At 44.8% G+C, this 17500-nt stretch overlaps 2 protein-coding genes and 1 pseudogene across 3 annotated transcripts in view; 2 read left to right on the top strand and 1 right to left on the bottom strand.

Moving 5' to 3' along the window:
• ush2a (Usher syndrome 2A (autosomal recessive, mild)) overlaps nucleotides 1-17500 on the top strand; it is a gene marked incomplete at both ends in the record, with an annotated part of 353577 nt that overhangs the window by 291304 nt on the left and 44773 nt on the right. The window contains 4 exons of the mRNA XM_083650615.1: nucleotides 2492-2599; nucleotides 4401-4584; nucleotides 8901-9058; nucleotides 17021-17179. Coding sequence (XP_083506741.1) covers nucleotides 2492-2599; nucleotides 4401-4584; nucleotides 8901-9058; nucleotides 17021-17179 — 609 coding nt within the window. The remainder of the gene's footprint in view (nucleotides 1-2491; nucleotides 2600-4400; nucleotides 4585-8900; nucleotides 9059-17020; nucleotides 17180-17500) is intronic.
• Nucleotides 10203-10946, bottom strand: LOC310789255 (non-structural maintenance of chromosomes element 1 homolog; the record flags this gene model as incomplete). Its single annotated transcript, XM_083650854.1, has 1 exon — nucleotides 10203-10946. The coding sequence occupies one exon, from the start codon at nucleotides 10944-10946 to the stop codon at nucleotides 10203-10205; it is 744 nt and encodes a 247-aa protein (XP_083506980.1).
• LOC310789254 (receptor expression-enhancing protein 2 pseudogene) lies at nucleotides 11377-12148 on the top strand (annotated as a pseudogene). The gene has a single exon. The product of its transcript is annotated as a receptor expression-enhancing protein 2 pseudogene (transcript).

Genomic DNA, 17500 nt, shown 5'->3' on the forward strand with positions numbered 1-17500 from the left:
TACGCACACACACACACATTGATCAGGGGTTGGGTTAAGCGTGGCAGGCTGCGAGGCATGTTAAGCAGGCTAAGCAGTAGAAAGAGACGTGAGGAAGCGTGCCGAAGCACTCAGCTGTGTGTCAGACAACATGGTGTGTGTGTGTGTGTGTGTGTGTGTGTGTGTGTGTGTGTGTGTGTGTGTGTCAGACAACATGGTGTGTGTGTGTGTGTGTGTGCGTGTGTGTGTGTGTGTGCGTGCATGTGCGTGCGTGCGTGTGTGTGAGTGTGTGTGCGTGTGTGTGCTTGCGTGTTCTCTCTGCCGTATGTAGCCGACACAGGGCGAGAGCCGATATGCATATGGCAAGCTGAGACGCACGGTAGGGTGTCTGTTTCTGTCTCTCCAAATACACACAACTGGGGAATGTTAATAGGTAATGCAGATGATCTTTAATGAAATTGTGTGATAAAAAAGAGACATTTTGGAAGTGTGGTAGCATCCCCCCCCCTCTGTGCAAGGTCAAATACAGTCTACTGTACAACATAATGCAGTTCATTAGTAAAACATGTAACATTTAATTACATTTAAAATGTCCTGTCAGTGTTAAAGAGTCCCTCACTGTCCATTTGCCCTGCGATACTAAACATGCGAAGAGATCAATGAAATACATGGATTTTTCTTTACATGTAAAATACTAATAATAATACTACGAAGAAGAAGAATCTATTGGTTGATTCGTTCACTCTTATTTATTACAGTATGGGACTATGTTCTATGTCTAAGCTTTCTTTTAGTAGTTTAGTAACATAAAACATATGGGGAGGTGTATTTCAAAAAAACTTAAAGTAATAGGCAAAATTATGATCTAAATTAACCAGATATTTTTTAATACTAACAATTTTAATTCAACATAAATCATTGACTATGTAAAAGGGGGAGGGGAAAATCCTTTACCTGAAATAATGTAAATAGCAAATGAATGAATTCAACACACTGTCTTGGTTTTGATTATTTCATGCCATTGTTTGCATTTATATGTCAATGTCATTTGTTACATTGTAACAAATGGTGTCATCTAAGTGATGCAATCAGCTCCTCTTGACAACATCAAGGAATAGCCTGCTGTTACGTACATCATATACTTGTGATTTCTTTACCCCTGACCTTGTTCGTGAGAGGGGCTGGTCAAGTCAAGTGCCAGTGAGTGTGTCCCCAAGTGTCTGTCTGTCCATTCATTCGTCCATCTGTCCATCCATTCACCCATCCATCTCGCACCAAGACAAAAAAACAGACATTAAGGGAATTGCGCCCCTAAAGAGAAAAGGTTTTAAATGACCCAAGAAGACGTTCTAACCCGAGTGTAAAAGCTTTTGCACACCAAGTCCGTATTTTCGTCCGAAATTGACGCACGAAAAAAAAAGAATACGACCTAATTTGTGTCAATCATCGTTGACACACCGAGTCCGACAATTACATCCGTCATTTAAGTTTTCGGACGAGGTTAGATTTTCTGCATTTTTCGCATCAGTCAATAGATTTTTGCGAGCTGGGACCCGTCTGTGTTTTCAGATGACGGATTAAAAAACACGCATACGAAAACAATCGGAGTGTGTGTGCAAAGACCTTTACCTTTTTGTGCTTCTAAGATGTGACTTTTCTTTGAGTCACTTTCAGGTTTTCTCTCTGCTGCTGTAGAGCCTTCTTTCCAAAACACACACACCATCAAAGGTTCAAGAAGGCACCCAAAAGACTCCTGATGGTTATACAGTTAAAAGAACCACTCAGTCAGTCACCATATGATATTTTTTTAGAGTGCAATAGCCAGGGCCTATAAATAAATCATGCCTGGACGCTGTAGCCTAAACGCATACAGAGGTATCATAATTATCATAGATCAAAAGCTGATGACATTACAGCGTCGGGCCGCTCCTATCCCATGTCAGCTCCGCCGCTGCCCATCTTTACGTTGTTTCATTATTGAGTTATGGCATGCATAATTTAACACCGACAGATATAGATCCATCCGTTGAGAGTGAGGGAGGAACAGAGGGAGGGGGGGGGGGGGGGGCGATGGAGAGACACAGAGGGAGAGACCGGTCAGGATGAGACCCGGTGATATGGGCTGGCCACTAGTCTTTTCCCTTCTTCTCCTCTCTCTTATTTCATCTCCCATTTTTCATGTTGCTCTGTCTTTTGTTTCTGCTTTCCCCCCTCTGTCCCTCTCACTCTTTGAACGAACTCATCTTTACAGATTATTCTCCATGAGAACTCAAATATGAGCGCGACATAAAACATATGTGTGGTTTTGCATATTGTATGTATCTGATTATATGTGTGTGATATGATTTGTTATAATGTATTATTGAAATTCTAACATATACTGTATATATTGTGTGTGTGTGTGTGTGTGTGTGTGTGTGTGTGTGTGTGTGTGTGTGTGTGTGTGTGTGTGTGTGTGTGTGCGCGCGTGTGTGCGCGTGCGTGTGTGTGTGTGTGTGTGTGTGTGTTACAGGTTTACAGCCATACACAGACTACAGTTTTGTGCTGGTGGCCTGTACAGCTGTCGGCTGTGGTGGCAGCCTGCCTTCCACAGGACGCACCCTGCAAGCCTCCCCTGCTGGTATGCACCCGCACACACACACACACACACACACACACACACACACACACCTACACACACACACACACACGCACACACACACACACACACACACACACACACACACACACAAACACATAAGGATATCTTCCTGCAAAACCCTTGTATCTCCAAAGAACACAAGTATTTCAGGAATTCTCAACAGTTTAATTCATTTTTGACATTTTCTAATGATTTGCCAGTGTCTTGGCATATTAGTCCCATATTTGCTATATCTGACAGAAAAGTAATGGTACAATTTGACATAATATATGTTTTCTGTAAGGCTGTATCCAGCATTTAATATCGCTCCTATCCCAAAACATGTATGTGTGTGTGTATTTATTTTCTTCTTTTTTTATTTTTTTTATTTTTTATTTTATTTTTTTAATATTTGAGAAAAGAAATAAGCTTCCATCTTCCATGGTTTGATTGAAAGATGTATGCCAGATACATGCATGGTGGCTATTAATATCTCTTGATTGTTAGAAGCAAATCAATATTGCAAATTAAAGATTGTGTCATTTGCAATACACACTGAGATGTAACAATGACACATGTCTCTCCTCTGTTTCATCAATGTTTACTCTCTGTGATCTATTTGATCGTTCTCCTCTCTGCTCACTTTCTTTCTATCTTTTATCTTTACATTGGGTCTTCTTTCATGTTCCTCTCCTCCTGTTCCCCTCCTTTTTTATTCTTCCCCCGACCCCTCGTATCCTACTCCTCTTGTCTCGCCATCTCTCTTCTCCCTTGTCTCTCTCTCTCCCTCTCTCTCCCTCTCCCATGTCTCTCTCTCTCCCTCTCCCTTGTCTCTCTCTCTCCCTCTCTCTCCCTTGTCTCTCCCTCTCCCATGTCTCTCTCTCTCCCTCTCCCTTGTCTCTCTCTCTCCCTCTCTCTCCCTTGTCTCTCCCTCTCCCATGTCTATCTCTCCCTCTCTCTCCCTTGTCTCTCCCTCTCCCTTGTCTCTCTCTCCCTCTCTCTCCCTTGTCTCTCCCTCTCCCATGTCTCTCTCTCTCCCTCTCCCTTGTCTCTCTCTCTCCCTCTCTCTCCCTTGTCTCTCCCTCTCCCATGTCTCTCTCTCTCCCTCTCCCTTGTCTCTCTCTCTCCCTCTCTCTCCCTTGTCTCTCCCTCTCCCATGTCTCTCTCTCTCCCTCTCCCTTGTCTCTCTCTCTCCCTCTCTCTCCCTTGTCTCTCCCTCTCCCATGTCTATCTCTCCCTCTCTCTCCCTTGTCTCTCTCTCTCCCTTCTCTCTCTCCTTCCTCACTGTTGATTACAGTGGAAAAGCCTTATTTTGTCATGTTGCCTGACTCAACTGACCAGCCTCATGTTTGAACAACTTCAATCAGTTTATTTCTCCTGTCGTCGTCGTCCTCTCCTCCTTCTTCTTCTTCTACTCTCTCTAATCCAGTGCATCATGTCCCTCTGCTGCTCTCTTCTGACTCCCGTCTTTTCCCTCCACATCTTCACAGCCTTCTGTCTGCTCGGAAACAACTCTACTCTGAATCTACTACTACTCTGCTCTTCCTCAAAGCTATTGCATGATCTATCTCTCCTATTTTTCTTTCTCTTTTCTCAGCTTTCTCTCTGGTCCTAACCCACCTCTATTACACCTTTCTCCTTCTTTCAATTATTTTCTTTCTATATGTAATTTCTCTATATTTTTTCTTCCGTTTATGGGTGCATCCTTTTCTCCCTCTTATGTACGTCACAGTATTGGACAAACTGTTTGATTGACTTCTTCTTCTTCTTCTTCTTCTTATCTCCTCCTCTGCCTCTCCAGGGGTTTGGTCCAGGCCGAGACACCTGATAATAAGCACATCTGTAGTGGAGCTGTACTGGGATCAGCCAGTGTGGCCTAACGGGCAGATCTCCTGGTACAGGCTGATCAGAGATAGCCGCACTGTTTTTACCGGAGAACACCACGAGCGACACCATACTGATGCTGGCCTGCTGCCAAACCACAGGTAGAGAGCCCACACACACACACACACACACACACACACACACACACACACACACACACACACACACACACACACACACACACACACACACACACTCTCTCTCTCTCTCTCTCTCTCTCTCTCTCTGTGAAGTCCTTCGAGACATGCTTCTGGAATTAGGGCTACTGTATATAAAATAAACAAACTTGACTTAACTTGATGTATGCATGCCTATACACATTCATGTACATGATTATGCATAAATCCAAGTGTGTGTGCACATACAGTACAGTACGTCATACATGCACACATGCCTGAACATGGATGTGAGAAGCATCTTCTCTTGTAACTATAATTAACCATCTATTTATCTACTAGTTTACCCATTTATATATACGTGTGTGTGTGTGTGTGTGTGTGTGTGTGTGTGTGTGTGTGTGTGTGTGTGTGTGTGCGTGTGCGTGCGTGCGTGTGTGCTTCAGGGTCACCCCGTTTTAAGAGCCCTCCTGTCATCCCATCCATGTCTCCCTCTCAGGACTGCACTCTGGATGTGTGTGTTTGTGTCATTTAACGAGCAAATATTTGACATTCCAATGACAGATGCAAATATTACACACACACACACACACACACACATGCACACACGTACACAGACATTACAATCAAATATCAGATCTGGCATTTGTTTACAGACTGCGGTGGAGCGTAGATTTTATTTATCTGTTTATTTTCATTTAACCTTTATTAATCCATGTCCCCCCCTCCCCCAAAGATGGATTTTCTATTTTAATGATCAGAGTTGTGAAATGGCACCCCTCTTCCCTTCCCTTCCCCTCTCTCCTGTCTCCTCATCCCTCCTTCCTCGGCCCTCTCTCTCTCTCTCTCTCCCAAGACACTTTCTCTTTAGCCCAAATAGAATTCCTTGGATAACAGCCTGCAGTGCTCTGATCTCCTCTAAATGTGTGTGAGAGAGAAAGAGAACGGACAGAAGGAAGGAAGGAGGAAGATATCTGTGTGTGTGACGTTTAATTTTCCCTAATTCCAGATAGCCTGCCAGAAGGCATTCCCGTCCCGTCCCAACCCCTCTCTTCTCACCTCCTCTCTCTCATTCTGGCCCCCCTCTCTCTCCTCTCTCTCTTTCTCTCCCTGTCTCTCTCCCTCTCTCTCTCTCTCTCTCTCTCTCTCTCTCTCTCTCTTTCCCCCCTCATCCTCTCCCTCTTACCTCATCCCCTCCCTCCTTCCCTTCTTTTCCCAATTTAGCCCTGCACCAGGAATTACACAGGGAGCACCGGCCCCATTATCCGGGCACTCTGTGTGTGTGTGTGTGTGTGTGTGTGTGTGTGTGTGTGTGTGTGTGTGTGTGTGTGTGTGTGTGTGTGTGTGTGTGTGTGTGTGTGTACACTTGCTTTTCTGTGTGTGTGTGTGTGTGTGTGTGTGTGTGTGTGTCTGTGTGTGTGTATGTGTGTGTGTGTACACTTGCTTTTCTGTATGTGTGTGTGTGTGTGTGTGTGTGTGTGTGTGTGTGCGCGCGCGTGTGTGTGTGTGTGTGTGTGTGCATGTGTGTGTGCCCAAAGTGGCCATTGATTATTTATGACAATGTTGATTAGCTGTCACTTTGCTTCGGCGGCCCAGGAAGTGTCTAAGATGACGAGAGAATTAACCTATTCCCACTGGCTGGCCCCCGAAGGATGGACACACAAACACACACAGCACAGATGCACGCACACAGACATATACAGAAACACACACACACACATCACCACACACACACACACCATTTTCCTTTTGATATCCCTAGGCGGTGTTTACATCTAAGTAAATATCTTTCGGTGATGAAGTGTTTAAATTCATTCTCCCACTGAAACCGTACACCATGATGAAATTCCCCTTCTCCATCACTCTCTCACTCTCTCTCTCTCTCTCTCTCTTTCTCTCTCTCTCTCTCTCTATGTGCCACTATGTGTGTATGTGACAGAGTAACATACGAGTAGAGTTTTACTACCGTTTCCTGACTACGTTCTAAGCCACTACAGAGCTGCTAATGGCCTGCTGTTTAAAACGCCGCGCGCCGCCCGAACAATAATCCAACACCGCGCCGCCTATTAATGCATGTGTGCCCGGGTTTATAGCGAATTAAAGGCTTTTAATGTTAAATGGTGGCCCACTTACACAGTTAATGTAGGCTTTAGCACCAGCCAGCCACGCGCTCTTAAAAGGCAAATCTATCTTATGATGTCATCGGCAAGAGAAATGGAGAGAGCGGGACGAGCGAGGGAGGGACACAGATGAGAGAGAGAGAGAGAAAGGTGGATGAGATAGAAGAGGAGAGAGAGGGAGGAAAGAGGGCAGGAATGGGCCTTAATGTGTAGTCACACAACACTGTATGAGCTTACTGTGGCTCCCCACACACACACACACACACACACACTTTCATACGCAGAAGTTTGAATCTCGATGTAGAGGAGGTTGCAGGACGCTGTGATTTTAACGAGTCTTTCCAGACGTTGACGCAGAGCAGTTCAATCATAAAGGGTTTAACCTCTTCACCAATGAATCACAACATGAGAGGCCATGATGCACTGGGGTTTTTGAGGCAATGTCAATGGACAGTTTTGTCTGCAATGACATCATCTCTCAAGACAAATTTTCAATTTGCATGAAAATCTTGTCGGCATGGTTGAAGATGATATAATATGTAAGGGTTAATGCCCGACGAGGTGTACATTATCACTTTTTAAGGGACGACGCTGAAGCGAGAACCGGGCCGAGGCACAGCTGAGGACCGGTTGCTTCAGCGTCGTCCCTTAAAAAGTGATAATGTACACCTCGTCGGGCATTAACCCGCTTATACCATGGTCACTTGCCAACAAAACAAGACCAGTCATTTATATTTCCATGTGTAATAAATAATGCAATCTAAATGGCTGTTTAAATGGCTGTTATTCATAAGTCAAAGTCTTCCGCAAAATAAAATAGTCCCTCCCACCTTCCTGGCAACAGGGAACCAGGCAGCGCCTCCGTTTTAAAGCCGACACAAACGTTAACTTTATCACAGGAATGCGGGTGTTTTGCGTTCTACATTAAATGAAGACGTTACCGTTTGCCGTTTGGGCGCTTGCTTTATTGTGTATGTTACATACGTATTGGCCAAGTATATTAACATTTACGGGCGAAGAGATTTCAGGAAGTGAAAGCAGTCAGGGCGACCAGAGCGGTTTAGTTGGAGAGTTGCGTCAGCGGAGGTCGAAAATGATTAACCATGTAGCCAAATGACTAGCCAGGAAGGGGGCTTGTGCTACGTTTGGATGCATAAATAAAGCTGATAATATACTATTAGAATTTTTTAAATGTCTGACCCTTTCAAAGTACATCACAAATGGTCCATTTTGCTGTAACTTGATAGCCCTGCTTAATCCAGGACCTTACTTCTTGTAACTTTTGTGAGGTAAAAAACTGGTCCATTGGAGTGAATGGATATGTCGGAACTCTCCATTATAGATCGCTCTGCTCGCAATGAAGATTGTGTCAGGAGGGAAATCTCGAAACAAAAATCAAAATTGTAAATAAGAGTTATTTTTGATAAACTGAGCACACAGGGGTGATTTAAATACTTACTTTGACCGACTCATTTTTTTTCTCAACTTACAAAAGTGCCATATTAACCCTTAAAGCAGAATTTCGTTTTTTTTTAACCTGAGCCCTCTCCTCACATTAATTATTACCTGACGACTCACCCAGTGTTCTCCGCAGCGATTTGGAGCGTCGTAGGCGTTGTTGTGATCTAAATAGTACTCCAAGCCAGTCCTTCAATGCGCTCCGTCTGGGCCACATGGCAGCGTGCTGTTACTCCATGTAAATAGACAGTTTTCTTCCCGTGTTCTACCCATATCGTCATTATATTATCCCTAAAGAAACATCAGACTGCTATTCACCCCCGGGCTATTTCCACTAGTCTTTACAGGGATCTCATTTCCTCATTCGGGGTGAGTTTCACCAACTCTCGTCAAGTCCCGCGAGACTTTCCTGCCGGCTGGGCTGTGTACTGACTTGACGAGAGTTGGTGAAACTAAATAAATAAATACAAGATAGTTCTGGGATATATTAGAATAATTTCTTTATAGTCTACTGTAACTCGTGCCTCTTATAGTACATGACAGTGTTTGCTGTATAATACTGTAGCACTGTTTTGTGTAAAATCATGCTTTTAATGCTGTCTGTCTTTCTGTATATTCTCTCCTTCCCCCACCCTCCCTCACTCCATGTTGGTCTGGTTCTCTCTCCTCCTCTCTCTCCTCTCTCTACATCACTCTTTCCTCCCTCCATCTCTCCCTCTTCAGGTATATGTATGAGCTGGAGGTCAGTACAGGGGGTGGGAGCAGTGTGAGTGGCAGATACGTCATCCAAACACCACTTTCCTGCCCCACTGGGATCCCGCCTCCCCACAATGTCACCGTGTCTGGCCCCCGCTCCATCTTTCTTGCCTGGACCCCTCCTGGTGAGTAGTAGTCTATAGAATTCAAATGTATACAGACTCAGAGTGAGGTAGTCTACAGAATTCAAATGTATACAGACTCAGAGTGAGGTAGTCTATATAATTCAAATGTATACAGACTCAGAGGGAGGGATGAATGGATGCATGAATCATCCTCAATTTGTTTGTTTCAATTAAGCATCGTTAGTGAGTTTAGATATTTAGCTGTTTTTTTATTTGTAGGTCTTCACAATCACAGAGCCATTGTGACATCATCAGCATCCCTTCTCTGCTTCCCACTGATGATGTCACCAATTATGTCATTGATGATGCCACTGTTGTACTATCATTTGAGAGCTGTCTGTTTCTTGTTTGTTTGGAGTTGCAAGACTCACTGCACTTTTGCTCCACTTTTTAGGGGTCTGGAATTAATTTGGTGCAAAAAACCTAAATTTTCTAATTATGCCAGGGAGCATGTGTGTTACTGATGACATCACTGATGAATATTGCCAGGAAGCTGCATTTTTTTTACATAACAATTTTGTTTATTATGAACTTTTATGACTGTGTGCCCCACGGGCCACAAAAAATAGGCACAAGTTCTCTTTTGTCCCTATCTCTATTCGAGCATTGAACGCTGCTGAGGGAAGGTAATGATGTTTTAGTGTTTTATTATGATTTTATTGTTTTATTATCAGCCTCCGCCGCTGTTGTATTGTTTTATTGTTTGTATTGATTTTATGGTTTCTATTGTTTTATTGCTTTTTATTATTGATTTATCTCTCCATTACTTGTGCACTTTACCGGCCGTTTGTGCACTTTATTCTGCTACCTCACTTTATCGGTCGCTGCGTGTCTGCACTTTACTGATCGCTGTGCACTTTAATGCTACCTTGCACATTTATGGGTCATTGTGTGTCACAAACAAGGTTCTTGATGTTTTATTTAGCCTTTTATTTATTCTTAACTACATGCATGTAACATGTTAACATGGCACTTGTGTTGTTCTTGTCTGTGTTTTTATCTGTATGTCTATCTGCTGCAACTCAATTTGCCCTTTGGGACACTAATAAACTTGAACTTGAACTTAAAAAATACAAAATGTAATCATTAAAAACAACACCACCACATACATTAACAACTTCCTGTTGGAACAAGCTAGGATTCTTCATCTTCTGGGCTGAGACTGGAGCCGCCTGACCTCAGGGATTTCATGTGGCCAGAAGTCCTCACAGGCAGGACACCTCGGCTCTGCTCTTCCTTTGAAGTATCTGGCCACACATGGGTTGTGTATCTTTATGCCACACGTGGGATTCTCACAGATTTGGCACTGGAGAGCGATGTTCTGGCAGATGTGGCACACCTTCACCTGGTCTTGATACATTGTACGGATGAATGGCTCCATCTCTATGATGCATCTGGTGGACAAGGTGTAGTCTCCCTGTCTCTCAATGAGCCATTTGTCGTGTACGAGTCTGCTCAGGAGGCGCTCCGTCTCGCTCTTCTTCAACTTCTTGGTCACCATGTTGTCGGTGCTGTTCAGAATATCAGTCGAGGAGGCCATTCCAGTCTCAGAGCCCACAATCAGCTCCATCGTTTTCCTGAACAGCTCCAGTTCATTATCAGCATAATCTGACGACATTCTGCTGACATGGGTCTCGGCCATGTTCACCAAGGCGTAATACTGGAGACCAGTGTCTTCAGACATCCCTTTTCTAATCTGCATGAAGATGGGCTGCAGCTGTGAATTGATGACTTCAATAAATTCATCCAGTCTGTCATGATCGTCGTGTGCATCGTGTGTCTCACAGCAATGCTGATGGAGTGTCTTTGTCCCGGGTTCATCAATGATGCCATTAGCCATCATGGTTTGTAGGAACCTGCGGTGGCTGTCTCGCATTGGCAGTGTCATATTGCTCTGGACTGGCTCTGGCAGTTCGCGCCTTTCCGTGTTTGCCATGGTTGTGAGTCAGTCAGCATTCAGTGATGTCAACTCGAGAATTGTGATGTCATCAGTGATGTCATCAGTGAGTGATGTCATCAGTGATGTCATCAGTGAGTGATGTCATCAGTGATGTCACTCGAGCATTTTGAGGGTTGTGAGTCAGCCTTTTGAGGGTTGTGCCTTCTTTCCGACCTTCAGACAGAGTCAGAAGTAGGCCGGCAGCCAGCTGCCTGGCAAGAATCCTCCTACAGGGGGCACTACAGCAATATTTTATGTTTTTAGGCCTTCACACTCACAGAGCGATTATGACATTTTCAGCATCCCATCCCTAATTGGAGAGCTGTCTGTGTGTTCGGAGGGGTACCTAGCCCGTTAAGTCAAGATCAAGTCCGTCAAGATGGTCTCCTGGATTATTTCAAGGATAGTTGTCCTTGGCTTTGGGACGCTCTACCCAGCGTACTCCTCCTTCAAGGCTGTCAAAATGAAGAATGGGAAGGAACATGTGAAGTGGATGATGTACTGGATAGTGTTTGCATTGTTCACTACAGTGGAGACGGTCACAGACCTGCTCCTGTCATGGTTCCCTCTTTACTTTGAGCTGAAGATCGCTTTTGTCATCTGGCTCCTGTCCCCGCACACCAAGGGGTCCAGAATCCTCTACCGCAAGTTTGTCCACCCCACCTTGTCCAACAAAGAGAAGGAGATAGATGAGTACATAACGCAGGCTAAAGACAGGAGTTATGAGACTATGGTGAGGTTTGGGAAGAGGGGTCTCAACCTGGCTGCTTATGCTGCTGTCACTGCAGCCACCAGGGGGCAGAGTGTGCTGTCAGACAAGCTGCGTAGCTTCAGCATGCAGGACCTGAGTCTGATCAACGCTGAGGATCATCTGCTTCTACACCCCCACATGGGACGGGACCTCACGGACGACATGAGCTCAGCGGCCAGCACGCTGCCCCGGGCCAGGAGCACTGCATCACGGAAGAACCGCTCCTTGGCGGCCATGACGCTTCCTGATGACACGTCAACCCAACACAACTCTGACCTGTCAGACACGAGGACTGAACACTGATGAGTACGTGATCGAGAAGGTCCCCAAGCACAGTGCCAGTGTCAAGGCCAAGAAACCTGCTGCTGCCAAGACAGAGAGACTCAAACCAAGACGGTGAAGAAGCAGACAAAGAAGAAGACCACCAGGCAGAGACACCATGAGACCTGGTGTCCACGTCCACTGGCCAACACTCTCCCCCCCCCCCCCACAGCCAGCAGGACCCTTCGTCTGTCTCTGAACTCTGAACTGACTAGTGTTTGCGGAAGCCTCAGCAGTTTATTTTTTTGAGAGGAGCACGGAGCTCGGTGCGGACCCTCCCCCGCACCCCCTGCGGAGTTCTGCACTCGCCGCACAGACCCTCCGCACCGCAGGAACCAGGAATTTGTCTTAAGGGTAGATTCATACTTTACTGCAAAGTTATCCCCCCAGAAAAGCACATTTCTTCATGTGGTGAATTCAGAAGAATTTGAAAGATGAGTTTGGGAATCAAGCACTTGATCATTAATTGAAGATATAGACTTTTCCTCCATAACAGCTGAATGAACAGGTTCCTACAGAGGTGAACAAGTCAAGAACATGACCAAACTCCAAAAACTGCACAACACAAAAAGTACACATCAAACTGACCAGAAAGAAGTATAGTAATATTTTCCTCAGATGAATCACTCCTTCCTGAGATATGAATTCTTTTTCAGAAAAAGAGATAGTCAGGCACAGACTAGTCTGACTCAGCAGAAGTAGGCTGCGGGTGTAAGGTCTGTCATGTTTTCAAAGTACTGTATGTGTCGATACAACAACCTGTGAGTTAAGCTGCATTCACACCGACCTATTAAAGCTTTTCGCTGGCATCAAGTTTACATACAAAGTCAATGCAAACGAGCGATTGAGCATACGTATATTCGCCCGGGAGAAAAATCGCTGGGCGACAGAGACAGAGCAGAGCGATAGGGAGAAAATTAGCTCGTCGCCTGAGATGAAATATCCCAACTCGAGCGAAATTACGCTGGCATCAGTCGCTCGCTCTTCAACGCTGATTGGCTGCCGTGTGAGAGTGAGTCAAGGATCACACTGGCTTGGAACAAACTGCTGGTTTATTGTGTGGCAACAAACCGCATTGACAGCTGATTGACAGGCTGACAGCTGACATGAAGTTAAGTCTGTACTACCGGTATAGAGCTTGCGTTAAGTTCACGCTGATGGCTTAGCTTGTAAACAACTACGGTGGCTCGTAGTGGACAAATATCATGACATTGCGTAACGTTATAGCCCCCAGATGTCCGTCAATTATTGTGCCTGTTGACGAGCGATTCAAACAGAGCGATTCCAAAGGGTTGAATCGAGCGACAGGGAGAAAAATAAATATCTCGGTGTGAACACAGCTTTAGCAACCTACACGCTGAAAATGGCAAGTTTTACATGCTCGACATATTTTTTTTACTGTTTCATGTGGCATCCACACGGACACCATCACTGGCCTTCACGTCGCCCAAGACCAGTGTGATTGGTTTAAAGACATGCAAACAAGGCAGAGCAGAGCGTTCAAAAGGGCCATTTCAGCCATTTCCTCTTCTTTCTTTCTTTTTTACCATAGAATGTCTCTGTCCAGGGTGATTTTGATTATTCTGGTCTCGAATGACAGGTTTTTAACTATGGAAGAAGATTCAAAATTATAGATCAGAAATCCGGACGCAGTCCAGGTGACCGTAGACCACGACCCAGTAGAGAGGCGTGCGGGCTATATCATCTGCTAGGTCGACCTGGGCTCCCTGGGTGATCAGGTAGGCCACACAGGCAGCGTGCCCCAGAAGGGTGCAACTGCCGTAGTAGCTCACAATCCCCCACTTATTGATCTGCCTTGTGAAGCGGTCTACCTGCAGCACTGCAGCAGGGTCCTGAGTTTGTGCAGGTCTCCTGTCCAGGGGGCGTTGTAGAGCTGTGCAGGTCTCCTGTCCAGGTGGCGTTGTAGAGCTGCCAGTAGTCATGCTGTGCTCGAGCAGCCATTCTTTCAGGTCTGTCACTGTCCCACACAGACTATGTATGCGTCTCAAATGGAAGGCTTTATGAAGGGACTGAACTGTGTGTTGATATTATGACATCATCAAATTATGACATCATGACATTATGCCATAACATTAGAACTAATGGCATCACTCACTGATGACATCACAAGTGTTTGAGTGACCACACTGATGATGGCATCCCACTTGCCCAAGTGACATCACTGATGACATCGCAATTGCTCGAGTGACATCACTGATCACATTGCAATTGCTCGAGTGACATCACTGATCACATTGCAATTGCTCGAGTGACATTAATGCTTTAGGTGTCATTTGACACCAGAATCATCAAAATTGCCCTGGACAGTGAAATTCTATGGTTAAAATGGCTGAAATGGCAGCCATCTTAGAAAATGGCAGACATTTTTATTCACATTGGATAAATATGGCTTGTCTGTGGTCATAAATGAATGGTTTGATAGCAAGATCATTCATATTGGACAATTTTACACAAATTTGCCCCAAAGTAGTATTTCCGACCTGGAAATGGCGTCCATGTTGGAAAAATCTTGATTTTTGCGTCGCTAATAGGTTTGATCAAAATAACGATCTCCAAGGAGTATTTGTGCCAATTCTGGTGCTTCTTTCCAGATGTGAGAGGTTTTTCTTTCATCTGCTCCACTAGTACGTTGATCCACACTCTCCAGCGCTAAACCAAGTGTGGAGATACTCAAGTGAGATACAAGAACGAGATACAAGCGAGACTAGGCAGAGACAAAAGCCGCTAGTAGTTTTCCATTCACCCTCTGGCCTGTCCGGACCAGGAGCACACATACACATAAATGCGCACACAACCCGGGCAGGGTTTCCTGCTTATAGGGCAGTGATTGTCTGCCCTAACCCATCTATCATTGGCTATTAGCCTCTCATTAGACTGCTTTCCCATCTCACAAACACTTGATATGGCCAACTAGCAGAGACACTTTCCACTGTGTGTGTCTTTCTATTTCTGTATACATTTGCATCTGTGTCTGTGTGTGCATCTTTATACACGTGCATCTGTGAGTGTGTATATGCGTGTGTGTGTATATGCGTGTGTGTGTGTGTGTGTGTGTGTGTGTGTGTGTGTGTGTGCGTGCGTGTGTGTGCGCGTGCCCTTGCTCACGCTCACGCACACATCATTGTGGAGATATTTCCATAGGCAGGCCTATTCTATTGTCATTACGGGTTGATTTTAAAGGAGTGGAAATAGCGCCTGGGTTCTCACGCTTGGTTAACTTCCTGAGCCCAGAGTTTGGACTGTTCTCAGCCTCTCCACTCTCGGGTGTGTGTGTGTGTGTGTGTGTGTGTGTGTGTGTGTGTGTGTGTGTGTGTGTGCACGTGTGTGTGTGTGTGTGTGTGTGTGTGTGTGTGCGTGTGCGTGCGTGCGTGTGTGTGTGTGTGTGTGTGTGTGTGCGTGCGTGCGTGCGTGTGTGTGCGTGTGTGTGTGCGTGCGTGCGCACGCACACACATTGCCTGCTAAAGGCACTGACGTATGGTTATTAAAAAGGCACTCAATAGTTTCAGTATCAATTCTTCCATATTAGTTCATGTGTGTGCGTGCGTGCGTGCGTGTGTGTGGTGTATGCATTTTGTCGTTGCATATGTGTGCACATGTCCTGTGTATTCATTTGCATAGCTGTCCAAGTGTATGTGTGATGTGTGTGAAGTAGAGGATGGTAAAGCAGCTGATTGGTGTAAATAATAGAACTTAAGGATCACTGTGATGATTAAACCTCTATGGCAGCAACACACTGATCAAAGAGAGATGCAATATGACCCTGCTGTATGTGTGTGTGTGTGTGTGTGTGTGCGTGCGTGCATGCGCGTGGCAGGGCAAAACGCTTCATGTGCTGAAATCAGAGGTGTGTGTGTGTGTGTGTGTGTGCGCGCGTGCGCGTGCACGTGCAATGTGCATGCGCATGTGAGTTGAGGGGTGAATAATTGAAGTCTTTCATTTGTCTGGTAATCAGTTCGTTCTCTAGATATCCAGAGTTCATGAATGTTGAATAACCCATCACAATACAGTTGGCCTGAATTATGGAAAAACCTCTGGCGAGAATATTAACAAAGTCTAGGTGTGTGTGTGTGTGTGTGTGTGTGTGTGTGTGTGTGTGTGTGTGTGTGCGTGCGTGCGTGCGTGCGTGCGAGCGAGCGTGCGTGCGTGCATGAGCGCCCGCGCGTGTGTCTGCATGCATACCTTTGAGTGCCAGAATGTGACGACAGTGAATCAATGGGTTTAAGCTAAAGATAAAAAATATATATAAGCAGCAGAGAGATCTGTTTTTAGGAAGGTATATATGGCTACATTCATAACCTTACAAAGCAGAAAGAGCTACTATTACAGTCAATGAGAATTCACTACCTTGTTACATTATAAATAAGTGATTTTAGATGTTAAATGTTAGATGTCAATGTTTCAGTTTTTACCACGGCACTTTTGCCACAACTTCATGGTCATCAAGGCAAAATTAAGTCAGTCAGGGGTGAGACACTCATGAGACACTCATTTCTACCAGTGCACTATCAACATGTGTCATATTTACATTTTACAGCACTCAAGATAATTATTTTCTATAATTCATGTTTGTTGGTTTGTATGGATTAAGCATTTCTCATTCTGAATTTGTGTTTCCTTCCTTGCTTTGTCATTCTGCAGTGTATCTTTTTTTGCAGCACATTTCCATTGTTGGACTTGCTTTGCATTTTTGAATATATTTTTGCATTTTTTTTTTTTTTCTTTAATGCACTGCAGTGCATTTGTACCCAGCTTGATCAACAGGCTGCAGTCCTGCAAATATTCACCATTGAGTTTTGTGGTCTGTGGGTTGTGTGTCTTTCTGGATGAAATAAAGTTAGATCACTAATCCTATCACCATTTCCCATTTCAGCGATGAATTCAGTCAAGCAAAAGAAAAGTGACCATATCCTGTGTCTCTTCCTTCCCTCAGCCTCGTTCAACAGCAGCCAGCCTGTAAACTACAACATCCTGTTCAACCCAGGAAGTGACACGGCGTTAACACGTCTAGCCGGGCAGAACCTACACCTCAGCGTGACGGGTCTCCAGTCTTTCACTGTCTATGACATCAGAGTGCAGGCCTGTCAGATTGGTGGGTATTCTGTTAGATTCAATTAGATGTGAAAGTTCTATTCTCCTCAACAAGAAAATTATTTTCACAGCAATCAAACATCACCACACAATGTTTTTTCAGCACACTCTGTTTAGTTGAAGGACCTGAGTTCAGCATCATCGTGCAACACTATCTGTGCTTGACATCTCATTTCTGTAGCTATTACTACCTCCAAACTCTCTTGAAAGGCTCTGAAAAAGCACGGCACACTTTGCCAGCAACATGTAACACTCGCGTTTGTTTTTTTAACATTCATTTGTAGATCTGATCTTGTTCCTCCATGAGATGAAAGTGTGGAAG

Source organism: Poromitra crassiceps (assembly GCF_964638095.1).
Source record: "Poromitra crassiceps genome assembly, chromosome: 14".
NCBI lineage: Eukaryota > Metazoa > Chordata > Actinopteri > Beryciformes > Melamphaidae > Poromitra > Poromitra crassiceps.